This window comes from Anolis carolinensis, chromosome 3, assembly GCF_035594765.1.
Source record: "Anolis carolinensis isolate JA03-04 chromosome 3, rAnoCar3.1.pri, whole genome shotgun sequence".
In the NCBI taxonomy this organism is placed as follows: Eukaryota; Metazoa; Chordata; class Lepidosauria; order Squamata; family Dactyloidae; genus Anolis; species Anolis carolinensis.
The window spans coordinates 112635388-112663252 of NC_085843.1; the positions used below are offsets into that span (position 1 = coordinate 112635388).

Here is a 27865-nt window from a genome sequence, read left to right on the forward strand (position 1 = left end):
GGCGAACAGATCTAGGGTCGGCCATCCCCAGTCGAGGAAGATGGAATGGAGAGTCTCAGGATCGAGCTGCCACTCGTGGGAGGAGATTGTCATCCCGCTCAAAGAATCGGCCAGTCCGTTCTGCAAGCCGGGAAGGTGAAGGGCCGCCAGGAAGACATTGCGGGCTATGCACCAGAGCCAGATCTGGGTTGAAAGGGCCATGAGCTTCCATGATCCCGTGCCGCCCTGTTTGTTGATGTAGTACATCGCCACCGTGTTGTCCGTTTGGATCTGGACAGTCCTGTGGGGTAGCAGCCGGGCAAATGCCTTGAGAGCTTTGAAGATGGTGAGAAGTTCTAGGAAGTTTATATGATGGACCCTTTCTAGGGAGGACCAGAGGTCTTGGATTGTGAGGCCATCCAGATGAGCCCCCCAGGCATAGTTCGATAAGTCGGTCATTATGGTGACCGACGGGAGCGGCAGGTGGAAGGGTAGGCCTTTGCAGACATTGGCTCTGATGGCAGGGTGCATGTGGGTGGGTTTCTTCAAGAACCATCGAACATCAGCTCTGCATCAGCACCTTGATTAATTGGTGACCTTCTGCCCTTCACCAATTCTTCTCCAATGTCAGACTGCTTGTTCTGAGAAGCAGTTCAGACTCAAAGACATCTGCAGTTCAAACACTTATTTAATATTTACAAAAATATTTACATCGCAGCAAAAGCCATAGCTGGAAGCAGGCATTCTTCCTTTGCCGCACGGCTCGGCACACACATTCCAACTGATAAGAAGCACATTACTTAGTCCGAAGGAAGTCCCGACCTCCTAGGCCGGAAATCATGTCGTATAGGCCACAGCAGGCTTTCAGTCAAACTGGCCTGCTGTTAACTGTTTCATTGCTGAAACACATACTTGCAAAACAGCAAAAACACTTGATTCACATTTCATACACACACAACCAAAATTCAACAGGCTCAACTCGTCCACCAAAGGAGGGATTAACAGACATGCGCCAGTACTGTGAGGAACCTGGAGCTCGAGTGGAGAAGCGATTTGAAGTTGTTGATAAACCACCTCTGCAATGGTCTGAGGCGTAGTCTGGCAAATGGAGTGACCAGAATCGTGGACGCCATGTGGCCGAGGAGGACCTGGATAGACCAAGCCCAAACCCTGCAACTGTTTTTGCAGACTGCCAACTGATGTTGTAGGGCGAGGAACCTGTCTGATGTTAGGGAGGCCGTCTGAGTGATGGAGTCGAAGAGGGCGCCGATGAAGCGAAACTTTGTTGACGGAGTGAGGTGGGACTTCTCGGCATTGAACTGGATTCCGAGTGAGTCCATGAGACGGAGCGTCTGGCCAATGTGAAGCTCTAGCACAGCTGGGTTGGGACCGACAATCAGCCAGTCATCCAGATATGGGAAGACGGTGATGTACCTAAATTTCTATTAAATCAGTAGAATTAAGATTTATTATGGTACAGATAGACTAGGCCACACCTCCATTGTATTTCCTATATACACATATACAAACACTCAGATGTACATTCATTTAAATAAATGATAAGCCTTAGCTGCTATGAATTTATTTAAATTTAAAATATTGTCATCCCATTCACTTAGAAAGACAGGATATGGGTTTGAACACTAGACCCTCTATGCTAATAAATATTACACTGAAATTACAATTTGTATTCTCTCTAGGCATGTTAGGCCCTCCAGCATAATCCTATAATTAATTTCTCTATGCCCTCCAATGCAATTCTGTGAATCCCCAATCCTCTCCAATTGTCTGGGCAAATTTTGCCCCTTCCTTCTTACTTGCCATAGGAGAAGGCCAGGTTTACTTGGCTACTCTTCACCTCTCCCAATGCCGATTAGTCCCATGGATAGATAACTAAAATATTGTAGGAAGTCACAGTCTTCTAAGGACAAATGTACTGAAGCATCTCCATACTCATTATCATCCTGCCAGATCACCCTCCCCCATCAGATGCTTCCCAAGACAGGAAAGGCATTACGAGATGCAGTAGAGTCTCACTTATCCAACATAAACGGGCAGGCAGAATGTTGGATAAGCGAATATGTTGGATAATAAGGAGGGATTAAGGAAAAGCCTATTAAACATCAAATTAGGTTATGATTTTACAAATTAAGCACCAAAACATCATGTTATACAACAAATTTGACAGAAAACGTAGTTCAACACGGAGTAATGCTATGTAGTAATGACTGTATTTACGAATTTAGCACCAAAATATCATGATGTATTGAAAACATTGACTACAAAAATGCGTTGGATAATCCAGAACGTTAGATAAGCGAGTGTTGGATATGAAACTCTACTGTATTAACATCTTCAGATTATAATGTTTCTGTGAAATTATTTGCTATAGCCGGAGCCAAAGGCAAATATACGTTGTCCCCTTAGTTCATTGCCCATATTGGAAGAATGTGATGAAAGCAAATAAAAGAGCTAAGGAGATTACCGTATTTTTCGCTTTATAAGACGCACTTCCCCCCCCCCCCCAAAATAGAGGGAAAAAGTCAGTGCGTCTTATAAACGCAATATGACCTCGCGAGGAGAGGAAAGAAAGAGGGAGAGCGCGCACGCGCGCACACACGCAAACAGAGGGGGGCGCGCTTGGCTGATCCCCATTGCTATCCTTCCCAGTTCCTGCTTTTTTTTTTCTCCTCCTCTTCCTGGTTAGGAGACCCTTCCCTTCCCTGGAGAGAGGGGCGTTGGAGAGGGGCAGCTCCTTTGCTAAAGTGTGCCAAGCTTTATGCACCAAGCTTTACGCACTGCGCGCCTCCTCTTCCTTTGGTTTGGAGGCGTTGATCCCCATTGCTATCCGTCCCAGCTCCTCCTCCTCCTCCTCCTCCTCTTCCTCCTCTTCCTGGCTTGGAGACCCTTCCCTTCCCTGCAGAGGGGCCTTCCCTTCCCTGCAAAGAGATGCACGGCGCGCCTCCTCCTGGGCACCTCCTCCTCGGGCTTGTGGGCACTGATCCCGTTGGCTCTCCTTCCCAGTTCCTCCCCTTCCTCCTCCCCTTCCTGGTTCAGAGACCCTTCTCTCCCCTCCCTTTCGGCTCTGCTCCTCGTCGGCCATGGCGCAGGAGGGCGCGAGTCCCGAGAGCGGCGGGCTGTTGCTGGAGCTGGTGAGCTCCCCGCTGAACCTGAGCCTGCTGGGCCTCTGCCTCTTTTGACATCTGATGGGGCCCTTAAGCGGTGCGTCTTATCATCAGGTGCATCTTATAAAGCGAAAAATACGGTAGTTTCAGCCCATTATATGAAAATGAAACCAAAAACTTACTTGCTCAATCTCTGTTTCAAGGGACTCTGTTCGTTCTTTCAATCTGTCGCTCTCAGACTCTATACTGAGAAGTTCACATCGCAAAGAATTGTAATCTGCTTCTATTTGGTGGAATTTTGTTTCCCATTTTTCTGCCTGTTCGTTGGCCCTCTGGCAGTTCTCCAAAAGATCATTATATTCTATCTCCTGAAATGCAAATTTTGTTTTTATATCTACAACTTGACACTGATTTGCATGGTGGTCACCTGACAATACTGCATACCAAGCATGTAAGTTTCTAGTATGTGGATAAACATGTGCAGAGCACAGGTAGTTCAGTTTGCATGAACAACTACCCTGTTGATGTGGCCATGGATGCAACTGTATGCATTACTTATCACGGCATATTCATTATATGTGGTGGGAAGATTTTCCCCTTCACCGAACAGTATGCACTCCAGCTCTGAGTATGCTTTGCAAACAGAGCTGGGATGTCTGACTATTCTAGAAAAAGAATGGAATTGTCATACAGGTGAAATTCCACCTACACTAAGTGTCTCTGCCTCATTTTGTGGAATTCTGTCTTTTTGGTTTAGCCATTCCAGTTCAAGTCAGTGAGCAAGCAGCTTCCTTCCCCACTGCCCAGATTTCTGAAATTATGCCCCAACTCTCCAGTTTTCAGTGGGTACATATAAGTTGCATGGAAAAGAAACAAACAGCCTTTGGCTTGCATAACCTTGAATCCAATCCATCATAAACAACGTTGTTAATCAGATATATAAATTATAAATGTCAATAGATGAAACATAATTTAAAGCATTAGGGCTCAAAATCTAAACGCACTGCCAAAGGGAAATGTAACACGCTAGGTAGATAATACAGGCCAACAAAAATGTTTTTGGTGTCTTGGGTTTTTTATCTCTTCCTGGGTTATTTGGGGCATGGATTCAGAAAGTTGCACTGAATAGACTGCATTAGCGCTAGTTTCTTAGGCAAGTTATCATGGTTTTCTATGCCAACTGCTAGATGGCATATGTTTTGTAACTCAAAGACTACAGCTGATGGAGGGAAACTGGAGCCATTTTTGGTATCAGGTCAAATATGCCCAGAAACAGGGCTAAAACTTGAGGCACCAAAGTGTGTGTTGGCCAGTGTTATAGATCTCTTCAATTACCTACGGAATTTTAAAATTAAAAATCAACTTGGATGCACATAATACAGATTGCTCCTGTGTACTACTCAAAGGATATACAAAGACAGCACATGGACCTTTCAATGCAGGCTAAGCAAAATCTCCTTACAATCTTCTCAGAGGTTAAGTGACACATTGTCCCCAATGGATGACACAATAAGCCAGGAAACCTAATTGCATTGTTTGAAACTATCCAATGTGCAACTATATAATTTCTAAACTTTAAGGACAATAACCGAAACCTCCTTCTAATCAAGTAGACTGCTGGTTCTATAATTAGGGTGATTGCTGTGGTTTTCCATCTCCTTTTCCATCACTACTCCACCTTTCACATGTGTTATATACTCTAAAGCATGATATTAAATTAAGTGGGAGCAAAGGCATGAAACATCATATGTACGATGTGATTCTACTGCCCAGCTGTCTTCAGGTAAAACTATATGTTATTTTAGCAAACATATACAGTGCCCCCACACAAATTTTCTAAGTTACGCAGGGGACAGGAGTAAGATGCTTGTTGGGTATTGCAGTGGCTATTTTCTGCCCATGGCAGAGAGATCAATCTGAGAGAAAACTGACGAAGAGCTTTTACCCATCAGTTCTCTTTTCAGTATTATCTTGCCCACAGTAGATTGTGAGAGAAACATGGAGAAGATACCCATTTTCATTGTCAAAGGAATTTCTATCCTAACATTATCATGAAATTATAGTGATTTGTAAGAGCAATAGCTCTGAAGCATCTACCATTAAAAGAAGAGACACGTGGAGTTTGCCAAGTGTTGTAGGAAGGTACTAGGCCTTTTGTTTTTTTACAGCTGTAGCTTTTCAAATTATAAATTTACTTTAGTGTTCAGTATGCTCTTCAGTCTGGCAATATCAGTATGCCAATCTTCAGTTTTCAACTTCACATCATCAAGTTCATTTTGACATTTATTGAGTTTTTGATGCAGAATCTGTCAAAGAAATGTGAAAAATTATTTCACTCACCCATTTCAATTTCTGTTTGTTTTTTTTAAGCCTAAATTTTAGATGGATTTCATACCTGAAGATTAAATTTTAACCTATATACTCTTGTATAATTCTAGTAATTTAGAAAAAAAATCAACTTCAAAAACCTGGGCGGATTTATCCATGGGTTAATGGGGCCAGGCTAGCACAGCGCTTAAACATCAGCTATAGAAGATCCTGCCGACCGGAAGGTCGACAGTTCAAGCCCGGGTTGGGGCGAGCTCCCACCATCAGTCCAGCTTCTGTTCACCTAGCAGTTTGAAAACAACAAGTAGATAAATAGGTACCGTTTTGGCGGGGTGGTAAAAGGCACCCTTGAAAACATGTCAGCAAAAATCTGACCAGGAAAGGCATCCATGGATGACAGACTCCTTGGCGTGGAAAATGAAACAACAGCATCTTGCATGGCCGAGTCGAGCATAGCCGGATGCTGGAGATGAAAAGAGTGAAGCCTGACCTCTGTTTATGTACTGTCTTGTCTTTGTCAATTGTATAACGGCATTGAATGTTTGCTATATATATATATGTACCTGTAATCTGCTCTGAGTTCCCTCAGGGGGATAGAGCGGAATATAAATAAAGTATATATTATTTAATAATAATAATAATAATAATAATAATAATAATAATAATAATGCTTTATTTATATCCCCCCCCTCCCCAAAGGGACTCGGTACAATGTGGGTATTGTACCTCAACTTTTGTCAAAAAGGAAACCATTCCCTTCTCAGAGTAGAGTGGCAAAAGGCAAGAGCTTAGTCCATCCTGGGAGAACCAAAAGGAAGCACTATTCCTCTCTCCGCTCAGACCCTATTTTGGATACCTGGTTGGGGAAATGGTGGCAATGGGCAGGGACAACTGGCCTTCTGAGGCATGACTGGTGCTTTCCCTCTCCATAGAAGGACCCTCAACTTATTCATGACTCATACAAAAATCCAAAATTATGTCCCCAAAACCTGCCCTTGATTTATACATAAAACGACGTATACATTAGTATATATGGTAATTCATATATCATACATATGAAACAATAAAGAATATACATAACATTAAAGATTTAATTTGATTTTTTTTTTTGCAATGTTACAGTTCAGATGCACATATTAGCAAACTGGTGGAACATTGTTACACATATCCTGCATTGATGAGGGGGGCTCAGTGCCATTTAAATCTAAACTCAATTTCAGAATAAGGAAAGGTTATAGTACAGGAAACCTGTAGCAGCACACAAGAATATGTGCATGTTTATACATTACATGCAGAAACTAATGAATGATTTCAACCTCTTGTTTTGAAAGGGATGGATTGGATTTAAACTTTAAGTAAACCTTCAAATTGTTCCACTCTCCCCACTAATAAGCTATCATTGAGATAATTTGAAGTGGCAAATAAACTTTGTCCAAGCAACACCAATATTTTAGCCTCAGCCAGTACAAAAGTCTGAATATAAAAAATTACTTTGTGTGCATGTGTGCGTTGGAATGAACTCCTATTCACAACTCCTAAGGAGAAAAAAATTACAAATCTTGGCTGAGTAAGTATTTAAAATAAGTGGTGGGAGATAGCTTGACAGACAGCAACATATCCCAGTTGTGCGGACAGGAATAGAAGAAAGCAACCGACCATCATTATTTTGCCTTTTATTATATTTGAATATATTTATTGTTATATCTAAATATATCTGAAATATCATAGGAGCAAGATGTGTGTATGCAAGACATATCGTGACCTTCACTAAAAATTCTTTAGAAAATACCTGATTTTCCTGTTTAAAATCATACAGTTCTTCCTGTAGCCTTTCATTTTCTTGAACGGAAGCCTCTTTTTCTCTGCCAATCTGAGTAAGTTCATTATTAGCATCATCAAGCAGCTCATGTAGTCTAGTAATATCCTGTTCATATCTGCGTAGTGCTTCAGTAGAATTCCTGTTTCAAAATTTTAACATTTATGTATAGTATATAATTGACATAGATATACATATATTATATTGCTACTTATTACCATCAAGTCAATTTATGGAGACCCTAGGCATGAGCGAGATCTTGTCTAGGTTCCTCCGTAGCTGCACCTCCATGTTCTAGTCTACTGATTTCTTGTCAGTCTTCATCTTGATTAATGACTGGGTCAAGACAGAAAACCCTGAACTAGTTCAATCTCTTCATCATCTACTTTAAAGTGACATAAAGCAAATGTGACCATTACTTCTATTTTCTTAACGTTCAACAGTAAACCTGTCTCTGTATTTTCGTCAGTAATCATTAATTGTCTACCTTTTTTTGCTAACAGTATAGTGTCTGACAGCACATGTTAAAATAATGTTTTACCATGATCTCTCTCCACACACACATGGAAAGTATTGACACAATATGCTTCTAATTTTGGATAGATGGATACCAACTATAAACCACAGGCAGTCCACGAGTTACAAATATCAGACTTACAGACAACTCATAGTTAAGAACAGGGGCGAGACAACAGGAAGTGAGAGAAATCTACCCCTTGGAAGGGAAATTCACTCCTGGAAGAGTCATCATGGGGAAAAAGTGTCTCACCTGAGCTTTTTCACCAATCCTTGCTTCCATAACAAGCCATTTTTTCAAAATCCAATTATTGCAGGGACAGAAAGTGAGGTGAAATCTAAACCCTAAACGGGACACTGACAACAAAACAAACTCCACAGAGGTATTAACCCTTCCCTATGCTATCCAAAGCTAAAAAATACATATTTTTGACTGGAGTTATACTTAAAGAATATACCTGTTCCGAGTTACAAACAAGTTCAACTTAAGAACAAACCTACAGAACCTATTTTGTTTGTAACTTGGGGACTGCCTGTACTGTTTAAAATAAATTTAGTAAGTGTAAAAGCAAACATATCACAAATAGCCGGAATTGATGTTAACAATTAATACTTTTGATCATTTTCAAACAACCCAATAGTATTGACATATTTTATAATAATCATGGAGATTTTAAAATAAGTAACAGACAATGACTGAATAATAATAATAATAATAATAATAATAATAATAATAATAATAATAATAATAATAATTTTATTCTTATATCCCGCCCCATCTCCCCGGAGGGTCTCAGGGCAGCTTACATGGGGCCATGCCCAGACACGACAGCACAAATCAGATAAAACATTAAACCGAGCAGTAAAACTTCAACATGATTAAAAACAGTCATAAAAGTCAATATACACAATAATATTAAAATCCCGATTTGGGTCAAAAGATCCAGGCCAAGGTGCAAAGCAATATCAAGTTATCAGGGAGGGATAATTATACAGCAGGTGTAATACTTAAAGTGCTGAATGAATCCTAAAAACAATCCAGAGGGTCTACTGCTTAATAGTTAAATAACATGATCCCACAAGGATCAGTCAATGAAGGCCTTCGGGAATAGCCAAGTTTTCAGGCTCTTCCTGAAGGAAAGTAGGGTAGGGGCCTGCCTAATCTCCCTGGGGAGCGAGTTCCACAGCCGGGGGGCCACGGCGGAGAAGGCCCTCTCCCTCGTCCCCACCAACCGCAACTGCGAAGTTGGTGGAAGCGAGAGGAGGGCTTCCCCCGACGAGCGAAGAGGTCGTGCGGGTTCATAGGGGGAAATGCGGTCTCGAAGGTAGGTGGGTCCCAAACCGTTAAGGGCTTTGTAGGTGATAACCTGCACCTTGAATTGGGCTCGGAAAATAAATGGCAGCCAGTGGAGCTCTTTAAACAGCGGCGTTGAGCGCGCCCTGTAATCTGCCCCAGTTAGAAACCTGGCTGCCGATCGCTGTACTAGTTGTAGTTTCCGAGCCGTCTTCAAAGGCAGCCCCACGTAGAGCGCATTGCAGTAATAGAATAATAGATTAATTCATAGAATAAAACTCTACTATAATACATTGAGCTAATTAAAAAGTTAATTTTAAAATAAGAAAATTAATCTGAGACTTACGTTGATGAATGTTCCATATCAGAAAGTATGCACTTCAAATCTGAAATGGTCTTTTCCTTGAACACAAATAAATTAAAAACAATCAATCAAACAAACATGCATCTCTTTCTGTGTTAGTAAAAAGAAATTAATAATTCTGAAAAATATAATTTTGTTCTTTTTATAAAATTTGTAAGATTAAACTAGCAATCCTATTAAACATTCTGAGTAAACATACAAAGTATTGTACTGTATAGTTTTTACCACTACCTCGATAGTACATTTCTATACAAATTTATATCAGGTAAATAAAGCAAGGTAAATAAAGATCAGTTCTTTTGTTTGGATTAGAACTGTGGTTACTCTAAAATGTGTGCATGTACAAGGGAAATATCATATTTTATTTTGGCTTTCAAACCTAGCAGAACACTTGGTCCTCCTACGTGGTCCCTGACAGGGACCAGAAACTCTGCTTGTGTGGGCGGGGACCTGGTGCAGAATTAAGGGAAAAAATTCCTGAGAAGTTATGATGATGATGATGATGATTATTATTATTATTATTATTAATCCGCAGGGAACCAAAGCGTCTCAACATAAAACATCAGCATACAATTTAAAATGTACAAATATACAAATATTAAAACTGCATTAAACATTAGTGTTAAAAACCATTCAGATTAAATCCATAAAAGCATATAAAGCCCCTGACATGATCTTAAAAATCTTCTTATTTAAAAGCCTGCCTGAATAAAAAGGTTTTAGCCTGCTGCTGGAAGGTCAACAGGGAGGGGGCTATTCTGGCTTTCCTGGGAAGAAGGGAGTTCCAGAGTTGAGGGGCAGCCACTGAGAAGGAAGGCCCTCTCTCTCATTCCCACCAACTAAGCTTGCTATGGAGGCGGGACCGAGATAAGGGCTCTCCTGAAGATCTCAGGCCCAGGCAGGTTCGTACAAGGGGATGCAGTCAGCCAAACAATCTGGACCTGAATCAACTAGCACCTTAAAGTTCATAGCCAGCACTTTGAATTGGGCCTGGTAACAGACCGGTAACCAGTGGAACTAATGCAACCGGGGGGGGGGGGGGGGGGGGAGGTTGTCCGCTCCCTGCAGCCAGCCCAAGTTAGCAACCTGGCTGCACCTCTTTGGACCTGCTGAAGTTTCCAAGCACTCTTCAGAGGCAGTCCCATGTAAAGTGCGTAACAGTAATCCACGATGCTTCCACATCCTGTTCTAAAATTACTGAGTTTAACTGACTGGTCCCGTGGAACAGTCTGGATCATGCTGTAGCAGAGAGCACACTAGTTTAGTAAACTACTATCCTCTTGTATGAATAAGCCTTTGGCTCCCTCCTTAACTTTCCACACCCTTCATGCAAAGAAAAGTCTTTATTTTGACTCAATAGGACACACTTTCTTATATCCTTTAATAGGGATGTAAAAATACTTGACAAAAGAGTAGTATGAACAAGTCAAGACGCCTAGCTGGAGTGCACAAGAACTTGATAAGTGAAGAGTTGTACCCTAAACCTGAGCATACCTTCAAATAATTAAAACACACATCCAAACATATACATTTCAAAGTAGGTTGTAAAGGTAACCAAAATTTTCCTTGCTTCCGAGCCAACATGCTAAGATTTATATTTTTATCCATATGTTGAGTATTTCAAAAACTAGATTGGTAAATTTCCCTTGAGATGGGGCTGTGTTTGTCTCAATCGACTTCACTGTAATCAGTTTCATCAATGAACCATCATAACCATTTTTGCTGCTGTCACAAATTCATCACATTTGTGATGGGAAACATGATGCTGGGAAATTTCTTGTTTCTTAGTGGAACAGCAACCCCCATGCTTATATTACCTAGTGAAAACACAGGGTTGCTTTCTGGTTTTGGCATGGCAGCATTCCAGTGAGGGTATGTACAAAAAGACTGTGAGTGCAGGTTGCCTACTGTGGTGTAGGTTGCCCAAATGCTATTGACATCAAATCCCAACACCCCTAGCCAGTGTGGTCAATCGTGAAGGATGCTGCGAGTTACCTTCCAACCAAAACTGTAGGTCTGCTTGTTTCCCACCCCTGTTGTAAAGCATAATCATATCTGATTGTGACGCATGAAAGGATATGAATCAATAACTTTAGAACTGTACTTTTCAGATAACATTTTGAAGTCTAAAATATCATCTAGACAAGCATTTCATTGGATCCCTAATTTTAGGGATGTCACTGATTTGCTTGTTTTCTTAAAAGATACAATGAAGTATATCTGTAAATCAAACAGAACTTGCACAGTAAGTCTGTAAAGACTTGGGAGACCAGAGTTTGAATAGCCATAGAAATGGAGTGATATTGGGCAATTCACACTTTCTAAGCCTCAGAGGGAGCCAAAAGGAAACCCATTCTGAACAAATCTTGCCAAAAAAAGCATGATCGCGTTGCTTAGGGTAGCCAATAAACAACCTGAAGGCACATAGCAACAACTTATTCAGCACAAGCAGCCTACTAAATGCATGGCATTTAAGCTAGTTAAAATAGTAGTTTTTATTTGAATGGATATATTGTTTCAGAAGCTAATATACTAAGGATTAAACTTACTTTTTGAGAAATTCACATAACAGCTCCTAAAATCTATTAATCTTAACTACATAAGTGTTTAGATCTAAAAACCTACTTTAACAGTCAAGCTTTCTTCAAGGGTGGCAATTTTCTCTGATTTTTCTTCCAGAAGGTCTTGTAAAGATTCTTTTTCTGATTCCAGTTCAGTTATTGTTTCATTGAGTGTACACATATCTTCATGTTGAGCAAGGTTTTCTTTCGAAAGTTTTTCTGGAAACAGCATTATAGTCTCATTTATTATTAATCCATTGCAAATTTTCTATTGTCATATATGTTGTCATCAAGTAAATCTGATATGTTATGCATATGCAACCAAGATTTCAATCTACTTTCTGATTTGGAATATAATCTTTGGTAAAGCTGCAGACTTCTGTTCAAAATTGTTGTAATGTGCACTGCATTCTACATTAAGCTGTATTTGAAAGATATTCTGAAACCACTACTGTGATCCAGTAAAGCTATTGATGACTCCATTGTTACTTAATTTTAACATGCAGAAGATTCCTTCTAGACATAGAAGGTAAATAATTATTCAATAATTATATATTGAATATTTGTTTTAGCCAATATTTGTTTTAGCGATTCCTGTACCCATGAGGGAGCAACAAGAGAGACAAATGGTTCAGGTTGTCATTTTAGCTTCTCTGTGAAATGTGCCCCAGCTTTCAAGGTGAATTATCTCAATAATAATAATGATAATAATGATAATAATAATGATGTTATTTCTTACCCGCCTCTCCTTGTGGCTCGAGGCGGGTTTCAGAATACAGTAGAGTCTCGCTTATCCAACATAAATGGGCTGGCAGAACATTGGAAAAGTGAAAATGTTGGATAATAAGGAGGGATTAAGGAAAAGCTTATTAAGCATCACATTACATTATGATTTTACAAATGAAGCACCAAAACATCATGTTTTACAACAGACTGACAAAAAAGCAGCTCAACACAAGGTAACATTATGCAATAATTACTGTATTTACGAATTTAGCACCAAAACATCACAATGTATTAAAAACATTGACTACAAAAACAGTGACTACTAAAAGGAAGACTGTGTTGGATAATCCAAAATGTTGGATAAGTGAAGGTTGGATAAGCGAGACTCTACTGTAATTAAAACACAAACATTGTTAAAATACCACTAATATACTTATTAAAATGTATTTCTATAAAAGATACATATTAAAATGTATTTATATAAAATATGTATTAAAATACACAAAATGAAGATTAAACAAAGGACACATGTTTAAAATTCATGTTTAAAACGATCTAGGTAGGCCTGTCAGAACAAATATGTCTTTAGATGTTTTTAAATTATCCTTTTATTGGCAAAATAAATCAATGAAAAGAAAAGTGAATATTGTGAATATCCTCAATTTAAAGCTAGGTTTTTTACTTTGCAAAATAAATCTGTCTAAATTGAACTAGAAGATTTATGAATAAGCTTTTTAGTTAAGTGATAAATTCTTCCGTTTTATTGGAAATCAGACTAGCCTTTATTCCTTGTACTAATTGGAGAAGATAGAACCACAAGCTTAAGAACTTTTGTTCATTATTGTACAACATTTTGTAAAACAATGCCAAAGCTAAGATAAATATGAAATTCTCAAGACTATAAAGACTATAATCACAACAAAATGAAGAAGTGGGAGAAACCAGTCCACATTCCAGTGCAAAAATAAGAACTAAGCCAATTTTGACAAGCAATTAATTTATGCTCTCTGTTAGTGGATAGCAAGATTGTGCATAACCCTTTATAATACTATCGTTTTTGAAAATATTATTGAAATTTAAGAAAGAACTTCTTCAAACTGAAATCAGAATTAAACAGGACCTTAAATATGTAGTTACAGAATCCTGACAAATCTTAAATATTGCTCCAAAAAAGGAATTTATACAAGTAGGACAATAGTTTGATCAAGAATTATAAATAAAGTGTATTATCATCATCATCATCATCATCATCAGCTCCAAACGAAGAAATGATAGTGAAGTGTGTTTTTTAGTGTTTGTATGTATTTATATATATTAAAGGGAGAGAATACAAAGATAGGTGATAGCTATGGGGAGGGAGAAGTAGTGAATTATTTTACTACTCTCTTGTTTGCTTTAATCTAGTGCCTGTGTTTTTGTTTGTTATTTTTAATCAGGAGGATTTAGGTTGCATTTACTGAAAATTTAATAAAACATTTTAAAAATTTAAAAGAGAAGATCCTCCTTGCAGAACAGATAAAACAGGGAAAGGTTTATAACTGCAAAATGCATATTTACTTTTTTATTAATTGACATTATCAATTTTGCAAAACAGTCAGGTTCTTTAAATCCCCACCCTAAGCAAGGTTTGGCAACCAAAATGACACACCCATTGCAGAATACATAAAACAGGGCAAGACATGTAATTGAAAATGCATCTTTATTTTTTTATTAATACGTTTAGTTGTTTAAAAGCTTGTCAATTTGGCAAAGTAATTAATTGTGAAGCCCTAGTCTCACAGATTTTGAACTCATAGACTGTAAAAATAAAAAGAGGAGGCATGGACAAAGAGAGGCAATGCATAGATTGGAAGAAGTTACAGCCTAGCAGCTATAACTTAAAAGTACTTGCAGGTTTCATCAAGCTCTTGAATAATGGATTAGTGTGATATTCTGTGGGCTGGCAACTTTACAAATTTAAGATCAGTTAAATACAGCTGCAGTTTCACTTACTTTTCTAGATGAAAGTGCCAATATTAAATTGCACACTGACTGCTAAGAACTTGAAGATACTACTCTGTTTCCCCTAAAATAAGACATCCCCAGAAAATAAGACCTAGTAGAAGTTTTGCTGAATTGCTAAATATAAGGCCTCTCCTGAAAGTAAGACCTAGCAAAGTTTTTGTTTGGAAGCATGCCCGCTGAACAGAACACCACAGCATGCAGGATCGGTAAAGATACATACCATAGAGTGTTGTACATGGAAATAATGGCAGTAACAAGAAATTATTGATAGGATTCAGTTTGTCTGGTTATGCTGGTTTGTGATGACAACTACTGAACAGTATATAATAAATGTTTATTTTTTTGTTCAACAATAAATGTGAATTCTTCTTCATGGAAAAATAAGCCATTCCCTGAAAATAAGACCTAGCGCATCTTTGGGAGCAAAAATTAATATAAGACACTGTCTTATTTTCAGGGAAACACGGTACCATAAACACTTCACATACTGCTCATATAATAAGTCTTTTGTAGACTTTAATTTTAGATTATTCGTGGTATGTGTGTGTTATTGGCTAAAATGAGGAAGAAATAAATTATGCATCTCATACTACTATCACATTTAGTATACAAGAAGTTCTAGCTCAATCATATCACGATTAGAAACCCAATAGTTTACTGTTTCTTGTATTTTTGATTAAGGAAATGAAGAACAAATGGGGAACTGTTATAAAAGGTTTATCAAAGTTTAAACAAAAACATGTTTTACTAAAATACCATATTAACTCACCAATTTTTTCATCTAGACACATAATTTTCTCTTGAATTAGTTGCAGTTCGTACTTTTTCTTCGAAAGGTGGCATTGAGCCTCTGAAAGGCTATGCTCTGTTTTTTCATTCAATTTGCTAAAATTAGCAAACAATAAAGGCAATTTAAATGCACACAAACTTTATAACAGTGCTAAAAAGGCCGTGGTGATGGATGCAAACCAGCTTATAATTGGTAATTCTATTCTTCTGAGCACATGATTTAACAGTTCAGGAAAAAATAAAGTACAAATTGCTTAAGAAGAGACATTAAAGTATAATTATTAAAGTACAACCAATACTTCTAATCTTACAGCTTGTTTGAGAAATGAGAACTCACAGTCAACTTGACTAAAGAGAACTAGTCAACAAAACATTAAACAAAATATAATTCACCACACTAGATAATCTTATTTTCTTGTCAATAAATACAATTGCATAGTGCAGTTGCCGATGTTCCGGGCATTTAAAATAGCAATCAAAAAGGATGATTATGAAGTTTGTATCTTGCTCTCACAACAGCTTTAGTCAATTGACACATTAATGCAAATGTTTGATTCAGCATATATTTTATTTACCTCAAGGAAACATTTGCTGCTTTTTGTCTGTTTAGCTCACTTTCAAAATCCATTGCTCTTCTTGCCAATATTTTCATCTCCATTTCCACAGACTCGATAGTCTCCTTCATCAAAGACATCTTTGATATCTGTTCTAATCGTTCTTGATCAAGCTGAGGTATTAAAGTGACAATAATTAAGAACTGTGGAAAGGCAATGTTATGTACTATCTACCTATTTCAGGGGCCACGGTGGCGCAGTGGGCTAAACTGCTAAGCTGCAGAACTTGCTGACTGGAAGGTCAGCAGTTCAAATCTGCAGGACGGGGTGGGCCTCCCATCTTCTGCCAACCTAGCAGTTTGAAAACTTGCAAATGTGAATAGATCAATAGGTACAGCTTTGGCGGGAAGGTAACGGTGTTCCATGCAATCATGCCAGCCACATGACCTAGGAGGCATCTACGGACAATACCAGTGCTTCAGCTTAGAAATGGAGAAGAGCACCAACCCCCAGAGTCAGACTTGACTAGACTTAATATCAAGGAGAAATCTTTACCTTTTACTACCCATTTCAAAATATTAATATTGCCTTTCAGTTTTGCTAAATGAATGTGCTATAAAACCTATTCAACTATCTTCACTTTCTTATGCCATTTGTACTCTAGACCTCATCTAGTTTCCTTGTCCACAATTTCCTGGTATACCAAACCACATGTGGAAATAGTCTGACCCCTGGGACTACATTATATGGTCAGTGGAGACTGCAATGAACTGCATTATATGGGTGTACACTTATCATATAATATAGATTTTGATTTAATCATGTAGCACTGTATATCCAGCCCATGACAGGTTGTTGCCTCTCTTCTCACTGCTCAGAGCACAGACCAAATTAAGGGGGGATGTCCAGTTTCAAATGTAGTCCCAATGACAAATTGAGATAATTCTATGTTTGATACCAAGGTTATGAGCTGGAATTCCAAAAGCAGTGGCAGCACAACTATTGAATTAACCCATCTATTGTCATGGACTCCTCCAGGATACAAAATGGATGGTATACCAGCACCAATCCCAGTCTATCTCAGTGGCCTAATGACAGGTATATACCCTCTAGGCTTGTCTCAAGGTGCATGAGACAAGCCTAGAGGGTAAAAAGATGGAAGACTACAATATATTTCTCATTCTCTCATGCAGATATTTTAACATAAACCAGCACTGTGTCATGTTGCCAGATAAAAATCTAGGAAAGGTCAAACTCAGTCAGAAAACACACTAAGATTTTGGTGGCATATGATGGCTTGGACTCTTTTAAATTGTGAATGACAGTGGTTAACTTAGGGTTTAATAAAAGAACAGAAGGCTCAGTGAATGAGCTAGCAGATTCCTGATTGCTAGAAACATCCGCAACCTTCTCTTCTCTGGTGAACTAACTCGCTTCTCTTGCTTTCTCTCTGTGGATGGAACAGCTATAAGTAAGGCATGACCGCTAAGGATCCCCAAATCAAAACCACCCAAGTACATTCTTACCACATTAGATTTTCAGGCATATTCAGATCACTAATACAAAACACCTGCCTAATCACAGATCACAAACATATACTGTTCTAAACTGTTTTGGTTTACAGTGTGAGGGTTTTACCCATGTGTAATGTGAATTTATTTATTTATTTATTTATTTACAGTATTTATATTCCGCCCTTCAAGCAATATATTTCAAGAGATAGTTTTCCTTACACTCTGCACATTTAACTGCAACTCCTCAATTCTCTGTTCTAGGTGAGCCTTCTCATTAAATGCTGTGTCCTGGGCAATCTATATTAAATAAAATAAAATGTTTTTTAAAAAAATATACTTTTCAGTAGTAATGATACTGAACAGATAAGATGCATTGTCTTCTGTTCCAGAATATCTTATACAAATGAGTTTGTATTAAAAAGTCAAACCTTTAACCTCTCTCTTAAGCTATCACGTTCTGTGGCCATCCTTCGGAAATCAGAAATAGCTGTATCCCTTTCTGTTTCCACTCGTCTTAAAATAGCCTGGGTAGTCATTGCAGTTTTAGAAGCTTTCGGGATTCTGATTGCTTCTCTTCGCAGTTGACTTATTTCTTCCTGTGCCTATTATTTAAAATGAATATTTGGAACATATATTTCTCTATTGTGAAACAAATAATTGTTGACTCTTGGTACTTGTTAACTATAAACCTTGAAGTCAGATCTTAAAATGCAATCTAAAAAAAGAAAAGTTCTTCTCGTATATTACACATAACTTTAAGAAAGTTTCATTACTGGTGTTATTTGTTGCAAACTATTAGAAAAATGACTTCTTTCTTTAATTGTTACCAACAAGTAGTTCCTGTCATTTCAATTTTTTTTAAAAAGCAGCTTAAATTACAAAAATAGCCTCCAATTCTCCCAAATTATGCACTCAAAATCATAATTTCAGAAATGATGAATGAACATTACTTCCTATGTCGAATAAATTACCAACGTAAACATTACAGTGGTTAAAAATTAAGAGTATTTTGACAATGTCATTATAAAAAAAACCAAAAACAAGTTGTGGACAAAACAACCATCTATCAAGATTATCAAACAGCTTCAAAGCAATAAAAGATATTTTATCAGATATCGTTTTTATAAAAATATTCCACACAAATAGAAATATTACCTCGCCATAAAGGTAGAGCACTTTGTCTCTTTCTGCTGTGAGAACCTTGATGTTACCCTGAATTTCTGCAACGTGGCGTTCATATTTTTCTAGCATAGCCTTATATTCTTCACAGTCTTTCAAGATGTGCTGAAATTCTGGATCAGAACGATTTCTCTAAATGTTTGATGAAGAGAAACTGACCTCATTTTCCAGTGTTTTAGATTAACAAAATATTTTATCACAATTCAGAACTGTAACAGTCTGATTTGATTTCAAATTCTCCATGAAGACCATATATTCCATTCATAGTACTCAAACATCAATCCATAGTGAAGTGTATTGTTAGATTATTTTATCACATGTTTTATTATATCAAAACAAGTCTAAACAATTGTTTAAATACAGTATCTTGAGGTAACAACTTGGGTATGTACAATCTTAGATTTGGAAGAAACCCCAAGGGCCATCCAGTCCAATTAGAGTGTCAATTCTCTTCTGCTATGCAGGAAGACACAATCAAAGCACTCCTGACAGATGACCATCCAGCCTCTACTTAAAAACCTCCAAGGAAGGAGACACCAGCACACTTGAAAGCAGCATATTCCACTGCCAAACTGCTCTAACCACCAGGTGTCCTAAAGATGTAAAAGACAAACTATCTTCTAGTTCAGATACTTTCAATTAACAGAACTATCTAACCATTAATTCAAAACCAAGTTTGCTAGTCAGAATGCTACAAGCAGATATCAGTTAATGGAAAAAGCTAACTGCATATTGGATGTACTAGGCCACAATTCTTTCCTCACACACTACATTATGTTACGTTATTTAAATTTATCTGGAGAATTTATTTCACAATTGCACTATATATAGATATATATTTTATTCTTGTCTTTTCTGTGTATATGTATATATACATAGATTTTAGATTGTGTGCCTTTATCAGAATTCATTGTTTTGCTTGTTTTACTTTTAGAGTGTCATTTACACTGATAGCATTATATAAATAAATGACAATGATATATGCATACATGATTACACATTAAGACTGCTTAAATCGTCTCTACTTCAGTTTAGCAATCTGCAGACATGATTTGATGGTTATATAATTAAAGTTGATAATGAGCTTCCATTTTCCCCTTTTTTGAAAAACTTATTATAGTTAGTATTCTCTCGTGCAGCAGTTCTGTCTTTTGATCCTGCCACTTTCTGAAACCTGCGTTTTTTACCCTAGTGACCACTATGAGGTGAGGTGAAAAACTATTGTTTTTCCAACTCCGACATCATCCTTCCTACAAAAATGAATCAAATCTGCTGTTTGTAAACAATGACACTGTCAAAAGACTGATTTCATTTCAGTTCTTCCACACACCTAATGGAGCCCCTGGTGGCGTAGTGGGTTAAAGCCTTGTGACTTGAAGGTTGGGTTGCTGACCTGAAGGCTGCCAGGTTCGAATCCTACGCGGGAGAGCGCGAATGAGCTCCCTCTATCAACTCCAGATCCATGTGGGGACATGAGAGAAGCCTCCCACAAGGATTGTAAAAACATCAAACACATCCGGGCGTCCCCTGGGCAACGTCCTTGCAGACGGCCAATTCTCTCACACCAGAAGCGACTCAGGTTGTTCCTGACACAGAAAAAAAAACACACCTAATGATGCGTTGCGCAGGGAGTAAAGTGGCTCGTGGGATTCTGCTGCAGTATAGGGTATGCTTGGGTAGAAGCAAAGGTATAGGAAGGTTCTATTAATGTGGTCAGGTTTTGAATTAACATGTGTATGGGGGGGGATATCTATGGTCTGAATTTTCTTGCTTTGGCTAGTACATCTTCAACTATAAGTTTTTGCTATAAACCTGTGATTCTCACCCTGAGGTCTTCTGGATGTTTTGGACTTCAACTTCCAGATGTTCCAGCCAGCATGCAAGTGGGGAAGTACACTGGGACCTGACATCCAAAACTTCTGGCAGGCCAAGAGTGATAAACACTGCTTGAAACTAAAGGTCCTTCCCCTCACTCTCCTCTTTTTTGGAGGCATACATATTTTGTGGGCACATCTACACTGACCCTTTATACTGTGGGGGAGGAATCAGCTCTGTGGCAGCTACATAGCACAGACAGATATTGTCCAAGATATCAGCTCAATCTATCTCCTCTAGTCTTATATAATATATATATATATATATATATATATATATATATATATATATATGAAACAAAAACAATAAGCAAACTAACTCCATATTTTATTCTTAATGTTTTTAATCAGAAAATTCATTTTTTTTGCATTAATAGCAACCTATACTGAAGCTTCCCTGGTTGGACATGATTTAGAATAAAGGCAGAAATGATATTTAGGAAAAGCATAAGGGATTTTAATAATATAAAAGGGGGCGGAGTCCATAAAAACTGATATTATCTGTTTGCTTCCAGGGAGATTTCTTTTTCATCAGCTCCACGTTTATTTCATGTTTAGTATCTGCTTGAAAGAGAAAGATCACCTTTTTTGCAAACCCCAAGGATCCTATGCTCTCCCTAATGCAGCCTTAAACCATGTTTTAAAAAGACACAGGTTGCTGACCACTGAACAAGCTGGCTAGGACTTCTGGAAGCTGGAGTCCCAAACAGCTGTAGGGATGCAGTTTGAGGATGCCCAGTGTAGAACCACCGGCTGAAGCAGTAAGTGATCAAAGAAACAGCTTTATGTAAGTGCATAAACAATATCTTTCAAGAATTTGGGGGAAAAAATACCTGAACGGGGGAGGAAATATTTGAAGCAGAACAAAAGGACTTGCGTTTAGGACTTAAAGATGTGCTCCGGAGCATTTTCTTCAAATGTTCAGCTTCAGTTTTATAATGATCTTGTTCTTCTTCTACTGTCTTAATACAATTTGTATGCTTTGAGGGAGAACTCTCTTGTGATTTTCCAGTGTTCAAGATAACCTTTCAAGAACCAACATGAAGAAGCACTATTACAACTTCTGAACAGATAAACATTTTCTTCAAAATAAAACACTCTATTTTAGATAACCTAAAACCAGAGTTTGGACTCTGCAAAAGTTGGATAGCATAGGAAAGGATTAACACCCCTGTGGTGTTTGTTTTGCTGTCTCTGTCCCTGTTTAGAAGATTTCCCCTCGGTTTCTGTCCCTGTGATAATTGGATTTTGAAAAAAATGGCTTGTTGTGGAAACAAGGATTGGTTAGAAAGCTCCAGTGGAGACACTTTCCCCCCATGATAACTCTTTCAGGAGTACATGTTTCTTCTGAGGGGTAGATTTCCTCTCACGTGCTGTTGTCTCACCCCGTTCTTAACTATGAGCCATTTGTAAGTCTAATGTTTGTAACTCGGGGACTGCCTGTATGCTATTCCCCCTACTCCCTCTCCTCATATGTTCCACTTAATGTGAGCCTTCTTGGTTTCTTAAAGCAGTGTTTCTTGTAATGTCTGATCTAGGAAATAATGGCACTCCACACAGACTTCAGTATTTCAAACAGTTATATTATTCTGGTTGGAAATTCTAGTTCACACTTTGCTTTCAATAAGGACATTAAACGTTAATTACACAAATCAAAATACCTTGTGTAAAGCTAGGAATACAAGACAGGAGGAATGTGTGGAGAGGAAGAGAAAGCAAGCAGACAAACATGACTTGTTGGACCAAGAATACTGTTATAGGCAATTGTATATAACTCTGGCCAGGATCTCAGATCTTCCCCTCTGCCTAATATCCACTGAAGGAAATTTGCCTCAAAGCAGCAAAGATTTCAAAACAAAATACTTCACATTTTATCAGGACAAATTATGTGAAGTTTTGACTTCCAAACAACTTTATAAGATACTCAAAGAAATTTGCATGCAGTGGCTTGACAGAACACATATAGGAACACTTCACAAAGCCTTTGAAAAAGAAGTTTTTTTATATACCCATCATCCCCACTTTATCTAGTCAGAGGGTTTTTAGCATCATCAGCATTAGAAGGAAGCAAAGGAGGACTGGAGGACTACAGCCTTTTGGTGTTTGCAGTATGTTTACAGTAAATAATACATAAGCTGGGAAAGAATGGGATAGCAGTCTAGCCAATCCTTCTGTAACTATGTGTGTCAGCTTAAAACAGCCAAGGTAAACAACAGCAGCTTCCAGAATCCCTTAGTGTACATTCATGAAAATGGAGAAATGAACAAAGAAGGTTATCCTATTTCATCACCTACTCCCAACATGTTTTAGAAAACATCTATAAGAAACATACATGAAAGAAAAATGAACATCAAATGAGTAAGGTCTCAATCACAAGTCCAAAAGACCACACAAAAACATAACATAAACAAAATAAATATGCAACAAATATCAACAATATGGTATTCATGGTCAATGTCAATACAGAGAAATGAAAATATATTTATATAAAATATGAATAGAAACTTGTAAATGTATAAAGAGTTAATTACAATATCATACTAAACATATAATATCAAAAATAACATACAACATAACAGGAAGTCACATATATGACAAGAGAATCCATAAAATATTTATGCAATGTTAACAAAATCCACTTTTCTGAACAATAGGAAATGAAATAAGATCCTCTTCCATTGTTATAGGCATTATACAGGAGGAAATCACATTAAAAACTCCGGAAATACTCATCAAAATATGTTCTGAACCCCACAACTTTGTTATTTAATCCCACAGGTAAAAGCATCAGTACTAATTTAAAAATTTATTTTGCAATTACAAATGACCTGTGTTTTTATCAGTGAAAAAAATGCAAATAACTTACAGTTCTAAGGAGGCTGATTGTATGTTCCAACTTCCGTATAGTATTTTGTTGACATTTAATCTGAGACTAAAATTAAAACAGAAATAAATATTTGCATGTAATAAAAAAAATTTGCAAACATTTTACATAGGATTTGTGTGTATCAATCAATATTAGCATGTCTTGTTATCACAAGCTTTGCCTTCAATTACAGCTTATTCAGCCACAAAACAAATTGGGGGGAAGGCGGAAGAGTATATGCAAAAAAACCGAAACAAAACATTTTGTCCACCGATTTACAAACCTTAGCTTCTGAAACTTCCTGGTCAGCACTTTCCAATGCAAATTCTTTCTCTTTTTCCAGCCGTTCTGCTACTTTGTCCACATGAGCAAGTTCTTTGTGCAGATATTCATTCTTAGAAGCCAAATCATCCACCTGAGTCGTTGCTTCCACGCTACTATCAAGCAGTTGCTTAACATGCTTTTCCAAGTCAAGATTTTTTGTTTTCAGATATTCAATCTGGAGGGTTCAAAAAGAAGAAAGTTATTTCACTTCTCCTACCTCTTGAAAGTCTACACAGAACAACAATAAAGATTCCGTAAAACATGGCTAGGGTCAAGTCTATTGCAAGAGAAATCAAACATGAGTAAATTAAGTGGATTAATCAGTGTTGAAAATATAAGTAACCCCTTGCAAGAACTGGGGGTTGATAAGAGCCATATACTATACACATCCTAATAGTATGCCAGTTTTTGTTCTTTAGATCACATTCGTCAAGGTGGTCCCTTGCAAATTCTGTAGTCTCCATGTGGCCAAAAATACCTCCCATTATTATGGGAGCCAAAAATCCATGTGGCCAAAAATCATGGGTTGTGACAACTAGGCTAATGAAAGTTATGGTCCAACGATTCTCCAGTCCAGCCCCAGTCAGAACACTCTGTGGGGATACTTGTGTAAATCAAGTTTAAATTGAGGTTTTATGAAAAAGAAGCCATACTGTATGTCAAGAGTATCACACTATGTTTATTATATAGTAAGGCCAAGATAACCAAAACAGCAAAAACATGACAGAACCTCTGATTGCAGTTTTTGGATGAGTTTGTCTTTCCTGATCGAGCTGTCTTCTGATTTTAAAGATCTCTCACTTTCAGAAAATGGCTCTCTTAACACAAGCTCTTCTCTTGTTGTCACTCTCTGGGGAAGCAAGCAAAAATTTCAGTCCTGTTTTATATTTATTCTTACATTTAAAGGAAAGATGCATCTTAACCGATTGCTTAATTGTGCCAGAACAGATTATCCTGAAAATAATAATAATAAACTTTATTTCTATACCGCCCTATCTCTACGAGGGGACTCAAGGCGGTTTACAATAGAAAATTGGCAAACATTCAATGTCAGCATAATAAAAAAGATCAAACATTTATCTGAAAATGTGTTTCAGATAAAAGTTTAGGCAAGTTTACTTAAATGCTAAATCCAACTCACAGAACAAAGATTAAATCAGGGTAAGGAATACTTAGCCCACTCTACCCCCTTTTTTGCAACTCTTGATGCCTCCCAAGGTTTGAAAAAAAAAGAATATTTTGGACCGATGAAAAACAGTCAAACTCACCACAAAAACAGTTTGAAAGTGAAATGTTAGTTCCAGTTTTAACCAAATAAAATTGTGTAGCCCACTGGGGATGCAAATTAGCCCCAACCCTATAATAGGTGCCCACCCCTGATTTAAATGAGCATTACAATTACATATATTCATAGCTGGTTAGAAGACAGACTCAAAGAGTGGCCATCAGTTGATCCTCATCAAAATGGGGAAAAGTTTAGAGCTATGTGCCACTGGGTTCTGTCAATATTTTTATAAATGTTGGGGGAAAGTGTGGAGAAAGCTACACATGTCTTTGAAAGAAATGTTTTTAGACACCCCTCTGCCTATTTTTAATTCTTGAAATTTGTTTCAGTGTCAACAGCTAAAAATGAAAGATCGTTTTCAACTCTGAAATGTTTGAAAACATACATAAGAAGCACAATGGGGCAAGCAAGACTAAGTGGACTTGCACTGTTGAGGGTCCTCTGAAGTTTATCAACGGAGCCCGATTTCTGTTGAAGTGTACCAACAGTTTTCAAGTGTTTCCAACAGACATTGTAATATTCTTTTGTAACTATAAATTACCAATTAAGTCATTTTCAGTTATTTTAAAACTTGAAACTTTGTACCTAAAATAGAATTTTGATTTAATTAAGTATATAAAAATATAGAATGAACCAACTAATTTAAATTATTTTGTGCTATGGAATTACTCTTCGTGATTCACTTAAAAGGTTTTAACCCCCACCCCCTGAATATATATTGTTTTGGCTACAGCCCTATTTCCCCCAGTACAGTAGAGCTACATGATAGAAGGGGCATTCTGAGTGAGGTGGATTGCTACTTCTGTACCATTTTCAAAATACAGGAAGTGAGTGCCACTTCAACTGTCATTAGTTAATCTGGAGGACTGTGTCCAGTTTTGTTCATTAGATTTTAAAATAGAATTTCAGTAGAGGAGATAACAAGTTTTACAAGGAAAGGTTGAATGAACTGTTTGTGTTTGGCTTGGGGGGGAGGTGAGATCAAAGAAGGAAATTATAACACCTTCAAATAATTGAAGAGATATCATACCAAAAAAGACAAAAATTTGCTTGTTCCTCCACAAGACAGAACTGGATCCAGTGGCCTTAAATTATAGACTATATGATTGTAGCTGAATATTAGGAAGAATATCTATATCAGTGGTTCTCAACCTGTGGGTCCCCAGATGTTTTGGCTTTCAACTCTCAGAAATCCTAAGAGTTGAAACTGGCTGGGATTTCTAAAAGTTGTAGACCAAAACACCTGGAGACCCACAAGTTGAGAACCACTTATCTATATGGTAAGAGCAGTTTGATAATCAGTCAAATACCTATGGGATAGAGGAGTCTCCCTCAATTGACATTTTCAAGCAGTGGATGGACATCGACGTATTAGGGATGTTTTAACTCTGAATTTCTGGGCATTTAAAATCAATATTCATGACTATGGTGAAAATGACTGCATGTTCTACAGTATTGTTATTTCCTCTCCCCCTCCTCTCCAAGTAAAAACATTATTTATAATAGGAAAACAATTCAATACATCAAAGCATTTAAATAATTATGGAAAAATAAACTGTATCAATCTGAAAAATTAGCTTTCCAAGTAAATGAATCTGGAAACTAACAGCAACCCAGTGCTTCCTCTTGTGTGTGTATGTGCATGTGAATAGACATAGATGCAGAAATAGCTACAGGTATAAAAATATTGCAATTGTGTACTTTCCAGCATCTTTTTGGTGGTACCTCCAATGGCTGTCCTTTAATTGGGATTCTAGCGTCAGTATGCCTACTTTGCTTCTATAACTCAAAGTAAGTTTCATTGTGTGCATTAAGGCCTTTTCTTTATACAGTAGAGTCTCACTTATCCAACATAAACGGGCTGGCAGAATGTTGGATAAGTGAATATGTTGGATAATGAGGGATTAAGGAAAAGCCTATTAAACATCAAATTAGGTTATGATTTTACAAATTAAGCACCAAAACATCATGTTATACAACAAATTTGACAGAAAAAGTAGTTCAATATGCAGTAATGCTATGTAGTAATTACTGTGTTTATGAATTTAACACCAAAATATCACAATGTATTGGAAACATTGACTACAAAAATGTGTTGGATAATCCAGAACGTTGGATAAGCGAGTGTTGGATAAGTGAGACTCTACTGTATATGTTTGGGATTACTCTGAACAGGATAAATAATATACAAATCTTACTGGAAAAAGTTACCAGGCACTAGCTTATCATTAATCTATGGTTTTTTAAAAGACAAAATAGAGGTGTGTTAAGATAGAACCTATACAGGCAGCCAAATCGTATGCAGGCTTATATGGAAGTAACTCAACCCTGAGATGGATCAACATAAACCCATGCTGGGTATTGGTTGAGTGAATATTGGGTTTTGGATGCAGCTGACATGTCAATGCAGCAGGGAAATACCCCCATTTCTGAGGCCCCCTCCCTGGTATGCTTACAGAAAGCTCCATGCATGGAAAATATTAATGTTTGCTGCCCTATCAACAGCAACAACCAAAAGATAGAGATGTGAGAGACAGCTTTGGATCTGCCAGGATCAAAACTACACTAATTCCTCTGACATGTCCACGGTTTGCACCTCTGAAGTTGGCATAGGGTGCATAGACATTCTAGAATGAATGCAGTTTGACCCCCTTTAATTGGGAGTTTTAGTTTAGTGAGACACTTGGGAAGAGAATGCTAAGGACACTGTTGTAAAACTACAACTCTCAGGATTCCATAGCATTCAATCATGGCAATTAAAGAGGAG

The 27865-nt window shown here is 37.6% G+C and overlaps 1 protein-coding gene across 5 annotated transcripts in view; it reads right to left on the minus strand.

The window, feature by feature from the left end:
- The window catches only part of tsga10 (testis specific 10), a 136277-nt gene that overhangs the window by 104598 nt on the left and 3814 nt on the right, over positions 1-27865 (minus strand). For all 5 annotated transcript variants that reach the window (XM_062977262.1, XM_062977261.1, XM_062977260.1 and 2 more), the window contains 14 exons: positions 24544-24663; positions 23773-23988; positions 23490-23555; positions 21457-21648; positions 18726-18881; positions 17999-18172; positions 17790-17867; positions 16078-16229; positions 15483-15598; positions 12048-12202; positions 9405-9460; positions 7222-7390; positions 5300-5410; positions 3287-3472 (listed from right to left, as the gene is read on the minus strand). In XM_062977262.1, coding sequence (XP_062833332.1) covers positions 3287-3472; positions 5300-5410; positions 7222-7390; positions 9405-9460; positions 12048-12202; positions 15483-15598; positions 16078-16229; positions 17790-17867; positions 17999-18172; positions 18726-18881; positions 21457-21648; positions 23490-23555; positions 23773-23988; positions 24544-24663 — 1947 coding nt within the window. The remainder of the gene's footprint in view (positions 1-3286; positions 3473-5299; positions 5411-7221; positions 7391-9404; positions 9461-12047; positions 12203-15482; positions 15599-16077; positions 16230-17789; positions 17868-17998; positions 18173-18725; positions 18882-21456; positions 21649-23489; positions 23556-23772; positions 23989-24543; positions 24664-27865) is intronic.